Source organism: Thamnophis sirtalis, unplaced genomic scaffold (assembly GCF_051295495.1).
Source record: "Thamnophis sirtalis isolate CommonGarterSnake01/CBP01778 unplaced genomic scaffold, rThaSir2_p1.2 scaffold_2, whole genome shotgun sequence".
Classification (NCBI taxonomy): Eukaryota; Metazoa; Chordata; class Lepidosauria; order Squamata; family Natricidae; genus Thamnophis; species Thamnophis sirtalis.
In genome coordinates this window covers 128,626,357-128,646,772 of record NW_028261382.1, presented here as the reverse complement: position 1 = coordinate 128,646,772, position 20,416 = coordinate 128,626,357, and the positions used below count along the sequence as shown (strand labels likewise).

At 37.7% G+C, this 20,416-nt stretch overlaps 1 protein-coding gene across 1 annotated transcript in view; it reads right to left on the bottom strand.

The window, feature by feature from the left end:
• The window catches only part of CNGB3 (cyclic nucleotide gated channel subunit beta 3), an 81,363-nt gene that overhangs the window by 22,492 nt on the left and 38,455 nt on the right, over nucleotides 1–20,416 (bottom strand). Inside the window, exons 4-7 of the mRNA XM_087706891.1 lie at nucleotides 10,628–10,779; nucleotides 7,787–7,951; nucleotides 7,193–7,401; nucleotides 1,880–1,930 (exon numbers count right to left, since the gene is read on the bottom strand). Coding sequence (XP_087563017.1) covers nucleotides 1,880–1,930; nucleotides 7,193–7,401; nucleotides 7,787–7,951; nucleotides 10,628–10,779 — 577 coding nt within the window. The remainder of the gene's footprint in view (nucleotides 1–1,879; nucleotides 1,931–7,192; nucleotides 7,402–7,786; nucleotides 7,952–10,627; nucleotides 10,780–20,416) is intronic.

The window sequence follows — 20,416 nt, the reverse complement described above, 5'->3', positions numbered from 1 at the left end:
AACAGTGATTTGGAAAGGAAGATTAGAAATTTTTGTTACTAAATATTATGGATGTTTAGCTAGAATAGGCCATAAGGATTCAGTGTTATTGGAGGATTTTAGAAATAGCAAATGAAATGCCAGTATGTGATTATGTTTTAAATCTTAATATATTTTATGATGAAGGATGTTTAAACAATTATAGTCAAATGAAAATGGAGGTATGATGATGGTAATATGTATAAATATATCTGACAAAATACTTGAGTTAATATGAATTATGGTTGATGACTGTGGAAGAGATGCACGAAAGTCTTTTGTAACAAACTGATACACTTTCTACAGTTTGTAAAGAAGGGGGATTCTTTGTGTTGTGTTTGTTTTGAAAATAAAAAATAATAATAAAAAAAAGTTACTCAAAGTTAATTTGGAGTTTTGAGTTCTGAATATTTGTCAGAATTGTCAGTGTCTAATTGAGAAGCAAAGTAAGAAGAATAAATTATTCTCATTATTCCTTGTTTCTACTGAAAATATTTACAATTTTACACAGCTGGGGAACTTCTAGTTTTGACCTCTAATCTAATGGTTGCTAAGAAAACAACCACATCAATAATGATGCTGTGATCTGTTCTTCTTTGCAAGATGTTGACAGAAACATGGGATAATCTATGTTTATAATATTTTAATTTATTGATTTATTTTATTCATTTGTAAAGTTTAGGTACTTCCCATCTCATCTTCACTGACTGAAGTTAGCTTTTCAGCCTATGATTAAAATTTTGCAAAGTATTCTGGGTGGTTTTAATCTATTCCATTTCTAGAGATCAGTGACAGAATAAGGGAATTCTGCATTACATTTGACTGCCATGCTTCCCACTGATATTTCTTAAACTGGCTTCAGAAATTTCACTCAGTATGGCAAACTGGTATTGGGCCCAGGCTGGTACAAGGTCTGGACTATGGCCACTGTTTGGCCATAACCTTACTTTCACCCATGCAGGAAATACAAGCCTCACTAACTGGCTTCTCTATAGACCAGTGATGGCTAACCTTTTTATAAAGATGTTAAAATTGTGTGCGTGTACACTATTGCATGCGTGTGTATGCCCCATCCTCCTGCGCATGCCTGTGCGACCTCCCTACGTATGCATGCACAAACCACCACCACCACCGCACGGGGTGGGGTAGTTTTCGCCTGCCCAGGCTCTGCAGGGTTTCCTGAAGCCAGGGGAGGACAAAAAATGGCCCAACGGCCCAACCAGAAGTTCAGGAATGAACTTCCAGTTGGCCCGTTGGGCCTGTTTTTCATCCTCTATAGGCTCCAAAGGCTTTCCTGAAGCATAGGGAGGGCGAAAACAGCCTCCCTCGACTCTCTGGAAGGCTGAAAATCAGCTGGCCGGTGCACGTATGCGCAACGGAGCTGAGGGCTGCCCTGCTGGCAAATATGGCTCCGCATGCCACCTGTGGCACACATGCCATAGGTTTGCCATCACAGCTATAGACTGTTTCCCCAGTGACTGCCTTTTCATTTAGGGACTGTGTCTCCTTACCACCCCTATATCTTTCCTTCATTTTCCTTTGGAAATTAAGTAGTTAGACAGAATCAGTTGATTCTCAAAATATTTTGATTTTGTTCCCAGCTAATAATTGTTTCATTATTTGTAAATTGTTGGTTTACATATTTTATTTATTGATATATTTTTCTTTTAGTCTTTTTATTTATGTATAGGCATTGATTCCTGACTTTGTAAAAATTTAGATAATTAAAACTTGAAAAACTGTTGTTATTGATTGCTATGTTGAAAAAAGACCAAATATATTAACAATAGTATAGTTTCCCAAAATGAACTAAAGTAACTGTTACTCTGTCAAGTTTACCCAATTTACTCATCTTACTTACCCGAAATTTTAATGAACTTCGGTAGTACTTCTTTATTTCTACTTTATCTGTCTAAAAGTAAAAACAGAAAGAGCAAGACAGTTAAAGTTAAATAATCTCAATAACATATGAGAATTAGTATGTGGAATAGGATCATATCATAATCACTTGCAAAATATATTATATTTATATTATTTAAACACTCCAAAGTTATTTATCTAAAGAATATAGTGCACCCTATGAATAGAAATTTACTAGAGGTACTTTCAAATGTATATGGTGGTGCAGTGGTTAAAAATACATTATTGCAGGCTAATTGATTGCTTACTCCAGGAGTTTGATTCTGAACGGTTCAAGGTTGACTCAGCCTTCCATCCTTCCGAGGTTGGTAAAATGATGACCCAGAGTTTTGGGGCAATATGTTGACTCTGTAAACTGCTTAGCAAGGGCTGTAAAGCACTGTAAAATGATATATAAGTCTAAGTGCTATTGCTATATTGCAGCCCAACAATCAGCTACATCTTAGCTTGGTTGAAAACAATGGATCTTAAATTACAAGTAGTTCTTGACTTACAACAGTTCATTTAGTGACCATTCAAAGTTACAATGACACTGAAAAAAGTGACCTTTCCCTACATGACCGTTGCAGCATCCCCATGATTATGTGATCAAAATTCAGACTCTTGGCAATTGACTCATATTTATGATGGTTGCAGTGTCCCAGGTCATGTGATGATCATTTGTCGCCTTCTGAAAAGCAAAGTCAATGGGGAAGCCAAATTTACTTCATAACCATGTTACTAACTTAATAACTGCAGTGATTCACTCAACAACTGTGGCAGGAAAGATTGTAAAATGGGACAAAACTCACTTAACAAATTGTCTCACTCAGCAACAGACATTTTGGGCTCAGTTATGTATTCACAGGGAGTTCATTTGGTTGCTTTATGCAGTCCCAATTTTTCTCTCAGCACTGACCATATCTAGAACTCCTAAACCTAATTATAGATTTGAAGAAAACTTTGGAAATTATCTAGCTGCCATCTTGTCAGAAATCCTGAGAAAATATTGAGACTAACGCTTATAATTTACGGCATAGATTCCTTCAAATAACAACATTTAGGAATCAGCACATTATTTACACCTAGAAATATGGTGTGATTTCAACTACTATTAAGGCTTTCCCTTGATGCATTACTTGTTCTTAGACTTTGGCCAATATTGCTTTGGAAACATCAGAATCTCTTTCCACAGGTACCTAAGTAGAAAATAACTAATTCAATGTTGCCTCTACTGTTGCTACGTGCCTTTTAATGTTTTAAGCCTATCTTTCTCAGCCTTGGAGATACAGGACATTAAACAGGAGAATATATGTAGTCCATATATTTTGTAAGAATGCTATTAAAGATACTTAAAGAACTAATATATTGAACAAGAGAGAGAGGAAAGATCATATTGCTGAAATACTGTCAGAAGTGGGCTTTTTTCAAAACAAAATTTGGGAATACAAGCTAAAAGAAGAATAGAAGGGTAGGCAAATAAAATTTTCAGGGAGAATAAAATTCATGGTTTTGGATAAGAAATCTTCAGCCTCATTTTAAAGCCATACTTTTTTATTTTGGGTTTTATTATGGGGTTTTTACAGAAAAATGTAATGATTATTGTAATCAATCTTTGCTGGAATCTATTGGTAGTAATTATAGCAGGGATGAGCCATTAGACATAACACTGCTGTACAAATGATTTCGTTTAGAAGCCGGATGGATGTGCTCTCATTAGCATTAGAACTGTCAGCATTGCATCTATTAAGAATGATTAGTTGTTTATTTTTAAGTTGTTCTCCGATGGGAAATGATGCTATCTCCTTATCAGAGAAGTTTAAAGAACTCTAAAAATAAATCTAGTCTTCTTTCACTTGGCAACAGCCTGCTTATAACTGAAGCCTTCCATGGGCATTTTAAAAGAATTGATTGCATGATTGGAACTGTCTTCTTGATTGAAAATGAGCAGGATTGTTCTTGAGTTGATGGGGTTTAAAGGAAGTTGATGAGGTTTAAAGGACTCAATGGCCAAATTGAAGGTTTTACGTTGTAGTCCTGGTTCCTAGCTGTAGGAAAATGCGATTCTAGGCAGTGGCTAGGAGGAAGAGCTGAGACCTTTTCTAGCAAAGACAAATCAGGAAAGAAGATAAGCAGGTGGTAGCAGCCAAGTTAAGATACTACTAAGAAAGGGAAGTGGTGGCTCAGTGGCTAAGATGCTGAGCTTGTTGATCAGAAAGGTCAGCAGTTTGGCGGTTTGAATCCCTAGTGCTGTGTAATGGAGTGAGCTCCAGTTACTTGTCCCAACCTCTGCCAACCTAGCAGTTCCAAAGCATGTAAAAATGCAAGTAGAAAAAATAGGAACCACTTTTTTGGTGGGAAGGTAACAGCGTTCCTTGAGCCTTTGGCATTTAATCATGCCAGCCACATGATCATGGAGATGTCTTTGATGGCTCTTCACTTTTGAAATGGAGCTGAGGACCACCCCCTAGATTCAGGAATGACTAGCACATATGTGTGAGGGAAACCTTTACCTTTAAGAAAGGCAGACTAAGTGATCTATATTAACATTTCTCAACCTCAGCAACATATGGAAGTTTTGATTTCAAATTCCAGAATTCCCCCAGCCAGTTTTAAGAGTCTGTACTTGTTAAAGTTCCTGGGGTTGAGAAACATTGATTTACATTATAGCAATTATGACAATATAATATTTACAATATTATTGTAAAAAAAATGTTGCTATTCAGCAGAAAGTCGCAGGTTAGTTTATTAACAGACTGTGCTTCCTGTTTGTGATGGAATATGCACTTGGAGAAACAGTGGAACAGAGCCTGCATAGCACAGAGCTTTCCCAGTGAGGAGGCACTACATCAGAGAGAAGACCAAACTAAAAGACTATGCAGTCCCAAGCTAGATGAGTAAGTGTGGAGAGGGGGGGGATTCAGGGTAGCCGCATCTTAGAATCTCTCAGAACATATCTATTAGGATCAGTGACGTGCAGTGAGGTTTATGGCTGGTGAGGCACTGACACAGGGGTTTCACAATTTTTTTAGACTTGTGGACTTCAACTCCCAGAATTCCACAGCCAGGCATGCTCAGTTCCGATTTAAAGTGACAGCATTTGTTTTTCTCCTTTGAGAAAATGTTTTCCTTCATTCTTTTTCTTCTCCCTCCCCCTCCTTCCTCCCTCTCTCCCTCCCTCCCCCTCTCTCAAACAGACACATGCACACAGAGAAGTTGGATTTCTCTTTCACTCACTCACTCTCAAACAAACACAAACACAGAAGTTGGATTGGATATATTTTCCAATAGCTTGAAAGCAGCTTCTCTGCCATACCGCCCCCCCCCCCATTCCCCTGCTGCCTTCCGATCCGAGCCTTTGATTGCAGGTGGAGCCATGTTGCCTTTTCAAACTTGTAATCAGTGAAGCTGGGCTTATATACTTTTATCCAGGTGTGTGTGTGTGTGTGTGTGTGTGTGTGTGTGTGTGTGTGTGTTTGAAAAGACAACGTGGCTCTCTGCATGCAATCAAACTTTTTGAATTCCTCCCTCTCCCTCCAACCCACACACGTACCTTTTCCAGCTTTTTCAGAGAGGATTTCAACTCTGCTCTTGCCTGCCATCATGAAAAGAAAAAAAAATGTAAAAGGAAATAGGCATGAGCTGAGGTCAGGCTGAGCTAGTTGCTGCCAGAGCCTCTAAAAAAAACGCCCTCTACCGGAGGCAGGAGAATGACGTACCTCATCTACGTCAGGAATTTTTTGGCTTTTAACCCTTGCTTAACTCTGCTCAAGTGATCATAAAGTCAGACTAGATGAGGCACCTCGTTCTCCTGCCGCCTCCTGTAGAGGGCACTTTTTTAGAGGCTTTTTTAAGCAGTTAAGCACTAAGCAGAATAATCCATGGTGATTCTGGCAGCAACTAGCTCATCCTTTTTTCTTTTACATTTTTTTCTTTTCATGATGACCGTGGTGAGGCTCTGCCTCCCCTGCCTCTCCTGACTGCACGTCCCTGATTAGGATAGAGGGTTATAGATTTGGTATCTAGCAGGTTAGAAGGTTTAGCAAGATTCTGTCCATTAGGTGTAAGCAAATAAAGAATCGGATCTGATTCAATTTACTGTGTCTTCTTTAGGCTTGGACCTAACACTATTGAACTAAAATGGTTACCACAACTAATAATGTTGTGTTAATATTGTAATTCTGATTTTTTTTTAACAAATGGAAAATTGTTCTTGAGTTTGGACTGGGTGTACTCAGTAAAAACACTGGCAGCCTGCATTATGCGTGAAGATAGTTTTTGGACTAACAGGCAGAAATTTTATTTTTCTGCATTGTGACTTTGAGGATTTTATTTTTGAGCATTTAATTCCTGTTGAACACATATAACCCCTCCCCTTTCATATTAGAAAAGTAGATCCTCAGGGTCACTAACAAGTCAGGACTTGCCTATCTACAAGAAATACCAGCACTCTTGGACTTTGGAATTCAAACAGATAAGCACCTGCCATATAACAGACACTACAAACACAGTACTGGTCAATAAGAAAGACGAAATGTCTGCATAGTGGATGTAGTGGTACCCGAAGACAGCAGAATAGAAGGGAATGAACTGGGGAAAATCACAAAATAGAAAGACCTACAAATTGAAATGCAACAACTATGGTAAAACAATGCAAAGATAGTACTAGGGATGGGCTTCAAAATTTTTAGCAAGGGGTTCTCTGTCTTGTTACTGGGTGGGCATGGGCATGGTGGCATGGCCTGTTCAGCCTCCTGCACCAAAGTGTGTGTGAGGGTGCACACTTTTGCTCTCGCCAGGCCCTGGAGGCTTTCTTCCAGCTTCCGGGAGGGCAAAAACGCCCTCCCCAGGCTCCGGAGGCCCTCTGGAGGCCAGAAACGAGCCCATTTCTGGCCTTCCAGAACCATTTTTTTTGCCTCTGCATGGGCCCTGTACTTACCTGCATCCAAAATGGGTCACTTGGGGACTCCTGGCAGGGATGGGTTGGGCGGGGCCAGCCAGGAATTGATTTGGGAGTTCTACAAAATGCACAGAATCTTAGCTAGAGGTTCTCCTTAACCCCTGTGAACCCCCAGCAGCCCACCCTTGGATAGTACCAATAGTAATAGGTGACATCCAATGGTTTTCTGAGTTCTGTTTGTAGCACAAAAGTTCTAACCCCCCAAATAACATTGAACTTGATCACTTGGTGGGCTTTTCAATCTAATATTTTCTGATAAGAAATATCAACCCAGCCCACTAGGCGTCATTTTTTCTTTCCTTTTTTTTAACTTACTATTATATCTCCCCCTCGCACAAATTGTACTCGAGGTTGAAATAACAGGAGATCACAGATGTAGCAGATGTCACTTAAGATGTCTACGGCAATCCAGTATATTATGTTGCTGGATGTTTGAACTGGGAATACTAATCGCAGTGGGATGAACCAGCAGTTCCAGTTATAAGCAGCAGTAACTAAGAATAACCACATTAAATAGCGACGATCTGGAAAAGAAAAATAATATGCTCGCTTAAATTACTGTCATTGGGATTTGGGAATGCATTTCCCCAGAAAAAATAAACGAAGCGCCTAAGGAAAGTTTCATAACTTGCTATGTTTAATTGTAGTCTGAGAAGTGATGCATAGATTATTTATTAGTTAACCTGTATACTGAAGTTATTTTTAGAAGGTTCAACTTCAGTCACTATCTTCAAACAATTAATAGATTCCATGTTTCGGGTCAGAGCTGAAGTTAACAAAGGGAAAACACAATGACTTATCTATACAATAGCACTTGATGTCTGCAAAGATCTTTGTAATGTCCAAAGATAATCATTGAGAATTTCACCATCTCCAGCACTTCCTTGCTCTGGAAAATTGGACTCATACCTGTGAATGCATCTATGGTGTCTGGCAGTTTCAATTTTTTCATATATTCTTTCATGGATCGTTTCTTGACTATAGAACTTGGCTTCTCCTCAGGTTTGCTTTCTTCTTTCTTTTCCTCTTTCTTTTCTTCTTTGGCAGCAGGGGGTGGCGGCTTCTTTTCGGGTGCTAGGTAAGTTTAAGAGTCAAAAAGTTAATACCACTTTCTCAAATGCATCAGATTCACTGAAACTACAGAATTTTATCCTAGATCCTTTATCCTTTTGGTACTCTTTTTACAACTTCCCAAAAAACATTTATTATTGCTTTAGAAAAAGGATCTGGGCAGGATTAATCCCCTTATGAACAGAAATATATTAGAGAAATTGTAGAAGTCTGGACTGACTGAAGAGGCGACAGACTGCTGAGGTGAATTGAACAGCTTTTATTTCAACAGAACAATGCTCAAAGATAACTATGTACAATTTAGCACCCTGCTCTGCTTGACAGCTTTTTATACGGGAGCTGTCAAGCAGAGCAGCCAATGGTAACAGTGTAAAAAGCCCACTTCCAGCCCGGCGCATCTTAGCCAATAGGCGTGAGCTTTTGGTTGCCAGGCTGTCAGTCGTATGTTGAGGACTTGCGGCCAGTCATAAGTCAAGGACTTAAGACCGGTCGCAAGTCGAGAACATTACAGAAATAAAGGTTAGAAAAGGCATCCAAGGTGGAATTTGACTTTTGAAATACAGTGGTCCTTATTTAGTGACCACAATTGGAGCTGAGAACCCAGTTGTTAAAGTGGATGCTAAGTGAAACTACGACTGTGCTTATGGTCTTACTTCAGTTTTTCTTTGCTTTACAGACCTGCAATGGTCATAAATGCGAGGATTGGTCTCAAAGTTACTTTTTCATCCCTGTCATAATTGAAGGGGGTCACTGTTCAAGGCAGTCATTAAATAAAAACTACATGCAACTGTGTCAGGTAGCTTCATGATAAAGGAAGCAGAAGCTTTAGTGCTGTACTCCAAAAGAGTTTTCTGAGTACTGATGTCTAATCAGCTTCTAAGATAAGAATTAAATTATAATGTGTCCTTACATTTTTTAAAGTGTTTATAAAACTTTCTACTGAACATGTGGTCTCTGTGCTATGCGTAAAGACTAATTCTTGAATGTAACACCAACAAAATATTTTAACAAAGAGACTGAACTGGGCGAATAATGCTTCAGGAATAAAAACCCTAAAACATTTAGACAGCATTTTAAAGCTGAGGCTTCTACTTTTTACAAAATTACAAAAATAGATACACTATAATCTCAATTTTCCACTACATATTTTGTGGCTTTTAAATGCAGTTAATTAAATTTTAATTGAACTATAGAATATACTACAGGTATAATTCTTGTTATTTTTTTAAAAAGAGAAAAACATTTATTCTGCCAATTATTATATATGATGAATATTGATGTCAGATAAGATTCACATCTTACTGTGGCTTAATGAATCTGCTAAGTCGTCAACTTGCAACCGATCCTAAAGTCCTTGACTTACGACTGGCCGCAAGTCCTTGACTTACGATTGACAGCCGCAACAGCTCAGTCGCGCCTGATTGGCTAAGGCGCAACTGGCTGAGCACGGGCAGCCTAAGCCTTCCTATTGGTCGCCCTGCTTGACAGCTCTAGTATAAATAGCTGTCAAGCAGGGCGAGGTGCTGAATCTCTGTACATAGTTTGTTGTTGCCGTTCTTCTGAATAAGTAGCTGTTCTCTTACCTCAGCTGCCTCACGCCTCTTCAATTAATAACGAACTTAACAGAATCTATTCAACATATCAAATAGCATTGGAATTGTAAGTAACTAAATAATTAGGATAGTAAATAGGGAGACTTTTTTGATGCACCAAAAGTTATATAATTTTATTTTATTGAAAATAGTCTCTGAATGTCATAACAAGTTGACTGGGCAAAAATATCTCTGGTTTCAGTTATGATTTTAAAAAACATATTTTTTAGAGTTTATGTGATTTTCCAGCTTGAACATTATAACTCTGAGAATCAAAAAATTAACAAAGACAGACAAATTAAAAGACAAACAGTAATGAATAAGCAACTTTCATAACCTTTACCTGGTGCAAACCATACTCATGCAAATAAAGCTAGTTCTTGACTTATGATCCCAACTGAGTCTTAAAATTTCCACTGTAAAGCAATGATGTTGTTAAGTGAATTGTGCCTCATTTTATGAGCTTTTTATGCTACAATTGTTAAGTGAATCATTACATTTGTTAGGGAATCATGTAGTTGGTAAGTGAATTTGGCTTCCTCATTGACTTTGCTGGTTGGAAACTGGTTGGGAAGGTCACAAATGGTGAACACATGACTCCAGGAGAGTAATCCCATCAATAAGGGTCCAAATTTTGATTACGTAATCATGGCGATGGATTGTCTTCTCCCAAAAATATCCTTCTACCCTATGTACTTCCATGTTGTGGGTATTCTTGGAAATAAATTCAGGGTTTCAGGTTGGGATCACGGGCATACTGAAACTTTTGAAGAACACAGTTTCACAGAGTTAAACATTTGTGACCCAGAAAAGTACAGACAGCTCACTATATTCTCACCATATTTCTGTATTGATATTTCTTTGAGGCTGAATAATTAAGACTCTTGTCAAGCATTGGACAAACTATAAAAATAACTTGGTAGATAAAGAGTAACTTCCTGAGTTAGTATTGTACATAACTGACCAGGATAGTACTAATACGCTAAAATTAGCCCAGCTCGAGAACCTGACTCACAGTCCCAACTCATTACTTTCAAGCCACTCATAACACAATGTAAATAAAAAAGGTACAGCTTCCAAAACTTACATGCAGTTGGACTGACTTCTGGTGAAGAGATTACTGGATTAGTCACCTTTTCCTTATAAGTAGCTGTTCTTTCTCGCATTTTTTGGACAATATCTTGCAGCTGTATTTGTGCATATTCATTGATAATGATTTCCGGTGGTTTATTTTCTGGGCTGTTTATGGGGGTGCAAGTGGTAGGGCAATGATTAATATCCTTGAAAAAATATGACTATATCTATATATTTAGATAAAGCTAAAAGTATCTAGTAATAACACAGATGGTTCCTTATCCTGAGAGTGGAATAATTTCATTATTAAAAGAGCAGACACTGCAGAAGTAAAATGTTAGAGATCTTGCTTACTCTATATAGGAAACATATGCTCAAGTGAGACAGCATAGCCTCATCCCTGCCAATAGATTTGTACCTTTGGCTATGCTAAAGAACCAATTTCTCTATACCATAAATTATGTGGACCATTCCTCATTCTTACATAGTTACCGGCAGAAGCCAAAATTCTTTCCTCTCATTATTCAATGTGCAACCTTTCAGCTTTTCTTTTGCATCCAATAAGCCTAAACAGGCCAATTTAAACATTGTATGAAAAAATAATTGGCCACTGATTCAAAGAAAGCACACTTGTCATCAACTGCATTCAAAAGTATCAGTATATCACTATTACATTTGTCTTTTCCTTCTGCTGGTATGCTAGGAACATAAGTCATTAATTGTTTCTCATTGCCAGTGTATAAATCACAAACTGGAAAATTAAGACTGTAATTATGTGTTTGCACATTTGGGTGATTTTTAAAAAGAAATATAAAACGCATTGTACTTCTATTTTTTATTCAATTCATCTTCAAAAATACAGTTTGAATCTTTTATGCTGCCCTAAAACCTGGCTCTCCACATTTCATGGAAATAAAGCTATTAAAATACAATTAAAACAGTTAAAACTATGTCCAGAAAATGTCATATATTTTAATTACTTATTCCAACATCAAATTATTTTTATTATAATATTTTTATAACACATAAATGCAGTGTCATCCTTTATGTGTCTTGTTCATAGGCATGTTAATGCCACTTGATGAAAAATGCTACTATATTATCCTTACCCAAAACCAAGGATACTTGCTTCTCTCAAATATAATTCAGAACAGATTAGAATAACAGAGTTAGAAGGGACCTTGTAGGTCTTCTAACCCAATCCCCAGCTCACACAGAAGACCCTATACCTTTTCTCACAGGTACTTGTCATCTTAAAACCCTCCAGTGATGGAGCATCCACAACTTCTGAAGGCAAGATATTCCACTAGTTGATTGTTCTCACTGTTGAGAACAGTGTCCTTAGTTCTAGGTTGGATCTCTCCTTAATTAGTTTCCATAAAACTTTGGTAAAATCAAGTTTTCATAAAACTTAGTTTCCAGTACTCTGATCATCATTATTCTCATTCACAAAAGAAAGAAAGAAAAGAAATCCAGTCACCACATCTCACTCTTACATATTTGATAAGGTTTCTGTGAGCATAAAATTAAAGGATGAATGTTATATGCATCATCTTGAGCTCTTAAAGGACAGGAGGGATAAAAATCTATTAATCTGCACATTCCTGGAGTAGGTAGAACTGTACTGAAATTTAAAATATTAGAAATAGTGGTTTTAGAAAGGTGCTTTGTTTGACTTGCCTTGCTAAGTATAGCAGCAACGTATTTAGGAATAATTAAAGTAAACATATAACTCACCTCTCCACGCCCCTACAGATAAAATGAGGTCAACTGCAGTGTAATTGGAGAATTGCAAATCTCAATATACACTCTAATTCATTCATTCCCTTTTTGGCATAACACCCTGACTGCTGACCAAGGACTTTCACCTGCAGACCTGATAATTCTGGTCATCTAAAAGGATGCAGATAATACATTCATTAGCTTTACCTTGTTCATACTACCTAGTTCATAATGTCAATAATGCTATTACAATAATAAAATGGGGACAATTTGCATGGCTTCTGGGTCTCTGGTGAGCTAATGTCTATATTCTATAAGCCATTGGTTCTCAAAATGTGGTCTGGGGACTGTCAGGAAGTCTGTGAAGTCAAATATTTTTAAGTGTCTTAGTTTTAATTTCCAATACAGTAAATATCAGTAGATAAAAGCCACATAAACCAAAGCCTTTTTTGGATCCTCAATCATTTTTTTAAAATGTAAAGGGCTCCTGAAAACAAACAATTTAAGGACTGCAGTTATAAGCTACTCTGGGGTTAGACAAGAGGGTGCTCTGCTTCCTTCAATGATACCATCAGCACTCCTTACCTAAATTGTAATAGCAATAGCACTTAGACTTATATACTGCTTCATAGTGCTTTTACAGCCCTCTCTAAGCGGTTTATAGAGTCAGCATATTGCGCCCAACAATCTGGGCGCAATATACCCACCTTGAAAGGATGGAAGGCTGAGTCAGCCTTGAGCCGGTGAGATTTGAACTACCGAATTGTGGCTAGCACTTAGCTGAAGTAGCCTGCAGTCCTGCACTCTAACCACTGCACCACTTCGGCTCTTTTTATTATTATCCATTTTATTATTATCCATTTATTCTATATTCCCTTTAATTTTTTGCAAACATGTATAAGATCTGTGCTAATGAGTCTTGTGGGTCTTTGTGAGTCCTGGTTAGGAGTCCAGTGATCATTGTATTTTTGCTAACTTAATAGAGAAACTAGTTTGGACCTATCTGGTTGCATTGACTTATTTCTTAAGGTGAGTTTTTGTCATCTCAAATGCATGTAATGAATAGGTTAGGAAACCTGCGTATTTTGTGTGTGTGTGTGTGTGTGTGTGTGTGTGTGCATTCGTGCGATTGCTTTATAGGACAACATCCCTATAAAGACCTTTTTCAGTACTGTCTGAAGTTGTAAAAGGAATGTTTCAATGAAGGGAGAAGATGCTACTTTGCAAACAGACAAAAGAGACAAAAGGTCCCAGTGACTTAATGAGAAATAAACTTAGGAAGGACCTGCCCCAATGAATGAAGCAATTAAAAGTAACGGTAGGAAGTTTATACTTTCCTTCTTGCAATATTATGTTAATGTAGCCTTACAGTAAAGTAGATTTAGTTCATCTAGTCATGTCTGGTTTACCTGGACAGAAGACCTCCTCTATAACCCAGGCGTCTCTTTCTAGGACCTAATTGAAGACATCTGGAGAACAAACCCAGCTGGTGATTCTATAGTGTTAGATTGCTGAGCAGGCTCTTATGTATGGCTCTGGTGCTGCTGTAATGAGGAGCTCCCTAACCAGAGGTGATATTCAGCAGGTTCTGACAAGTTCTGGAGAACCGGTAGCAGAAATTTTGAGTAGTTTGGAGAACCAGTAAATACCACCTCTGGCCCCACCCCCATCTATTCTCTGCCTCCCGAGCCCCAGCTGATCAGGAGGGAATGGGGATTTTGCAGTAACCTTCCCCTGGAGTGAGGTGGGAATGGAGATTTTCTGGTATACTTTCCCTGCCACGCCCACCAAGCCACACCCAGCAAGCATTTCCACGCCCACAAGCCATGCCCACAGAATTGGTAGTAAATATTTTTGAATCCCACCACTTCCTCTAACTAAGCGTAAGAGAGTAATGGGTGGGTTCAGGAAGGTATCATGGCTCAAACCAGGAAAAAAGGATGATGACCCAACTGCTGGATACTTATACAGTGTCTTTCTGAGAACCTTTGCAGAAATAACTTGTATCTGTGGAAGCATCCTAACCCTCTAAGAATGCAGTTTATTAACTGCCCTGAAAGCTCTGCATCCTATTAAATGGGTTAGTGCAAGTATCCTCTTGCAAACCATGTCCAGGTGAGCACTTAGCGAGATCAGTATGAGAGGCTTATACAGAGTTTTGTCAAATATTCTGGAAACGAACACCCACTTCCTCACCGACGAACATAACTAGATTAGCTAGCCCTTCAAAACAGCCAAAGGGTGCTGCTTCATTATTCAGTTTTAATACTACCCTGATACTGGATAATTCACTTCAGATGAGGCAAGGCACAGCCCTTCAATAGAAATGAATTCTTTTCCTGAATAACTGATTTTGGATTTATGACATGAATGTCAGTTGCCTAAAATACATTAAATTGTGCTGAGCTTGCAGTAAAGCTGTACATTCTCCTGACCTTCATTCACTCCTCACATGAAAAGAAATCTACTGGGACACAAGTGAAGCACTGCTAAAAGCAGCTGCAAGAGAGAGTCTGCATTTAATTTAAATATTTCTAACATATTCACTTAAAACAAAAATGGTTCCTGTATATGAGAGATTGCTTTTAGTTTGTATAAGTTACCAAATACTTAGAGCTTAAAAACAATCTTGAAGGCCTACAAGCCCAAACACGAAAAGGCATAAGCAAAAATCTTGCTCTAACTTTGGACATTTAAAAAGAAAAAAAGAAAAATCTCATCATAGTAGATGCACAAAGCCTTCATGTTTGTTAAAACTATTTCTATAAAATCATGGTCAGTCCTATTGTTTGCTTGCTTTTTCCACATGTTGCTGGTAAAGAGGTTTGTTTATGATTTCTATTTCCCCAAGTTCTTCTCTAAAGAAAGAAGTTGCCCATAACAACCAAGGTGAATAATAACCAACATGCTTGCGAGAGGCAAATATAAACTATTTATTTGTATTCTCCTTTTTATACAGATTTAGGGAACACAACAGCTCAACAGTTAAAGACCATGAGTTTGTCAGCTGGAACCCAAGTTTGGGACTCGAGCGCCAAGTGACAGGATGAGCTCCCATTATTTGCCCCAGCTCCTGTCCACCTAGCAGTTCAAAAGCATGCACATGTGATTAGAATAGATATCACTTCAGTGAGAATATACAGCATTCTGTGTGCCTTAGCATATAGTCATGCTAACTGCATGACCACAGAAAACGCTGGTTCCCTCAGCTAAGAAATGGAGATGAGCACCATTCCTTTGAGACAGGAATGAGTGGACAGGGGAAACCTTTACCTTTTTTTTTATACATATAAGAATAAATATGGACACTTGTAGAACTTCTGAGATATTTCTTTTTATATTCAGCTATTGGTACCATCAAAAAGCATTTAATATGATTCTGTATTCTAATAATGCCATTTCCATGAATGATGCATTTTCATTAATATTTGGATGAATTCCATTCAGTGAAATTTCCTACAACATTAATTAAAATCTTTCTTATAAACAATTGGTGAATTTCATTGCTTCCTGATAAGGTTTGCTAGTAAGTTAACGGTGATGTACACTAATGGTTTTCAACATGTGCTCTAACACATCCACTACTAATCAGTGAATCTTGGAGTGTTCAAAAATAAAATAAGAGAAAAAATAAAGACAAATATGATCAAAATTCCAGAAGATCATGAAATATTACAAGTTGTCATACTTGCCCCAAATCTCACAAAATTTCAAATGAAGCCATCACAACACATGAGATGTGATCATCTTACAACAATTCAGAGTTTCCTGAAATTATTATTTATATTATTGAATTTTGATTTCCATGGACATCATATGGAGCACATAAGCTATAATACAAGTGCTAAATTTTCAATTCCTTTTGTATAGTATTGCTTAAAAATTTTCAGGACAAAAGAATAAAAGAAAAGGTTAAATAAAATGTCTAGGGAAGGGTTTACATTACTCTCTCTTCATTCCTTCTTGAGAAGTCCATAAAAAATAGAATGAGTCCATTGAAATAGCATGGAAAGGGGTTGAATTCTTCATCCTTTGTATCTAAATGTCCCCATTATAGTGGGAGATACTATTTTATTAATAACTGGCTTGAATAAATTTATTTTCAAATTTATTTATTATGGAAAAAGGGTCTCTCTGGCTAGAAAGTACTTTCTTCATCCTGATCCGCTCCTCCTCCATCTTTTCTGAGGAAGGCGCCAATTCAGATACAACAACATTTGATTCCAGGAGTTTTCAATCCTATTTGATTTCAGCATTTAGGACAGCAGCCTTCTAATGTATGGTGTCAAACTCACCACATTACGTTGCCATCACGTGACATTTCACAATGTTTTCCCATTTGTGGAACTGGGTGGGTGTGGCCTGCGTGTCACACATCCGGCTTGCAGGCCACCAGTTTGGCACCCCTGCTCTAATGGAAGATTCCCATGGTATTTTTTTTTTGTTTGTTTCCAAATTACATTTCTCTATACAGTACCTGAAAGTTCCTTTCAACCATGATCTAGAGAAGTCACCAGCTTAGCTTTTGGCCAATTTGTGGAAGGAAGCATGAAATTTAAAATAAGTCTTAAAATAAGATTAATGCAATGTAATTATAAAATTTTCCTTCAAATTTCCCCTATCCACGTAACAGAGTTTCTCCTATTTTTAGTCACCAACCTGTTAGGTGTTGCCCTCAACTCCCTCCCCAAATGTTAAATGCAGAAAAGAAAAGGGTAATAATCATTTAATAGAGATTCACAAACACAACTGAGTTTTGAAAAAAATAAAATTTGCATAACAAAAGGGGTTTTGGCAAATCTTTGCCACATTATGCTTGACTAAAACCATCTCCTCAATTTGTCATAGTGTGCTCATTCCCCCCCATTTTTCTTTTGTACCATCACAACTTTAATACAGCCACTTAAAACTTGTTTCATGCTCCAACAGATAAGCTGAATTTAGATGGATGCAATGTTCATTTTATTAGGTGATTCTCTTAGGGATTCCTCTTTGTTATAATTAATGAAGGCACAGTGATTAATAGCATAATTAATTGCTCATTTAATAGCTCTGATTATGTGCCTAAACAATGCCATAGTTATTCTTGAGTGAGGCTAAATTATGGGCAGGCTAAAGCAAACTATCCATCACATTAAAGCTTCATAACAAAAGACATCTTCTAATGCAGACCTACACAATTTATGATCCTTCACTGCAGCCTGTGCCTAACCCCATTGTACAATCCATAGGGGAAAACATATCAATGCAAATTTTAGATTGCCATCTTATCTGTTCTGACTCTGAAACCTGGACTCAGTAGATACTGGAAATAACAATCTCGTTTTTTAAAAATAATTGTTCCTTTGAAAGTTATTTGTCTTTACCTTTATTTATTTGTCTTTCTATGCTTATTAATCCATTACAGGTTACATCCCTGCTGATTCAATCTTTTATATGTTAGGTTTAGATCATCTGTTAAGTGAATTGTTAAGTCTGTTTTATCCTGTTCTGCTGAACTGTTGTTCCTATCTTTTATATAAATTGCCTGGTTGCCTAGTTCAAGAGCACATCATCAGCTCCCGATCAAAGCATGATTTTTGAGAGGATCCTTGAGAGGAAAAGAAAGCAATGGCCCTCATTCAGTTATTTCAGCACTTGCGGCTATAAGAGGAACCATCAAACCCTTGCACAACTCTTGAACTCTGAACTTCTGTTCCTGTCATTCTGACTCTTGGGCCTATACCCAATCTCTTGCTTGACAATCAGATCAGATCATATAATTTCCTGTTGCCAAAATACAGGACTGTTCCAGATAATGTCTATGCCTTTTTCCTGCTATCAAAGTACTATTGTCTCGAGTATCAAGGCAAGTCTTAACATTCTAGCTATCTATCTCTGATTACTGTCAAGAATTTTATGACATGGCATTAAAGACTTTTAACATGTATTTACCTGACATTTTGTTTTTGTTCTGACCTAGGCTTCCCAAGAGCATGAAACGAACTCCTTGTCCCAGCAAAAAACCCTTTTATTAATTTACAGTGAATTCTGCTCATTCACAGCCGGCAAAGTCTTTCAAAGGAAGATTTATGATCACACACCTTATCTGGCTTGGCGAGCTGACAGGTCGATATCTGCAGAACTTGGCAAGGAGTCTTGGAAAGTCACTAACCAATTAGTGAACTAATTGTCTCCTGCAAACTCCACTCCCCTTTTGCTCCTCTTTTATTTCCTCTGGGAAGGGCCATTCATCATCTGGCCTTACTCCCAAGTTGCTCTTTAGTTGTTCTCTTCGTCTGGCAACTCTGTGCATGGGCACACTGGGAACAGGCTCTAGCTGTTTGTCTGCCTCACTGCTGTCTGATTCAGACAACAACTGATGACTGGCATACAGCTCTCGTCCCCTCTCTACCTCTGACACAGAGCCCTCATCAGAGCCTTCCCCAGACTCCAGGACTGGCCCATGTTCCTCCCCAACCTCCGCGCTGTTCCGAATCTGCTGCCAGCTCTGCTGGCTGCTGGCGGGCCACAACAGTTTTGCACTGTTTGGCATGGAACAGGCTTTGATGGACAATTTGATTGAGACCCTGGGAAGTAGGAGGGATGGTGGCCTGAGACAGGATTGCTCCTGAGCTGCCTTTCCCTATGTGCTAATTGTCATGCCCCACAATCTGGGAATTTTGGAAAATAAAGCATTAAAAAAAAGATATTGAGAGAAAGGCAGTTAGTTCAGCCAAACACATGTAGGAGTCTATATTAAGGCCTAATTGTGGAAATGTGTAGTAAAACATAATTATTTATCTGCTGTTAATGGTGTCTGCAGGGTGATTTATGACCCTGAATTTTAATCCTTATTTGATTTATGCTGTTTTTCCCAATGTTGAGTTTAATGCAGCTTTTCTTTTGGTTTACTGGTTGATTGGTTTTCTTTTGCTTTTAAAATGTATTCATTAGTTCATTGCATATTACCTAAATTTACTTTGGTGACTGAGGTAGAATAAGAGTTGGAAGGGACCTTGGAGGTCTTCTAGTCCAACCCCATGCTCATACAGGAAACCCTATACAATTACAGACAAATTGTTTTCCAATCTCTTCTTAAAAACTTTCAGTATTGGAATATTCACAATTTCAGGAGGCAAGTGGTTCTACTGATTAATTTTTCTAATTGCCAAGAAATTTCTCCTTAGTTCTAGGTTGTTTCTCTCCTTGATTAGTTTCCACCCATTAGTTTCTTTGTGGCAGCCCCTGGTATACTGGAATACTGCTATCATGTCACCCCTAGTACTTTTTTTCATTAAGCTAGGGATACCCAATTTCAGCAACCAATCTTTATATGTTTTAGCCTCCAATCCCCTAATCATCTTCGTTGCTCTTCTCTACACCCTTTCAAGAATTTCAACATCTTCTTTACATTGTGCAACCAAAGCTGGATGCAGTATTCCTAATGTGGTCTTTATATAAAAAAGAAAATTATAAAGAAAAAGAAATGCAATGTAGCTATTCCAGTTATTATAAACATAAGCTTTTTGTGGGCTTATACATTATTTCTGAGTTGAAATGCCTAGGATTTTGATTGCTAGTTCTAATATGAAATAGGAATTAAGATGAGTATCATAGATTGCCACTCAAAATCAGTGCACATTTTGTTGCAAATTAACAAGTTTTTGTAACTGATTTGCTTCAGGTTTTTCAACCAACCATCCAGCCAGCCAGTATACTATAACTGAGCCTAGAATAAATCAAATAAATTATGCTGAATTGGGCTAGATAAGCCAAATATTTTCACAGATAGATTCTGTTCCAATTTCCCATTTTTACATTTGGGAGATATCAACTATACCCTGCTATACGTGAACTTTTGAAGTTTGGATTAGCTTGAAAAAGTGATTTTCATTTGGCTCAGTTATACAGAAAATAACTCTGAAGCTTTGAAGAGTATTCATCTTTAAGGAGTTTAATTCCCTAAGGACCTTTTTTTAAAATTCCTGAAAAAAGGCATATTGTATACATAATTCGGGACAGATAAGCAGTGCTTGTATGAATTAATAGTAAGTAAAAGGGGGAGTAATGTGACATGTAGAGTTTTTGTACTTATTTC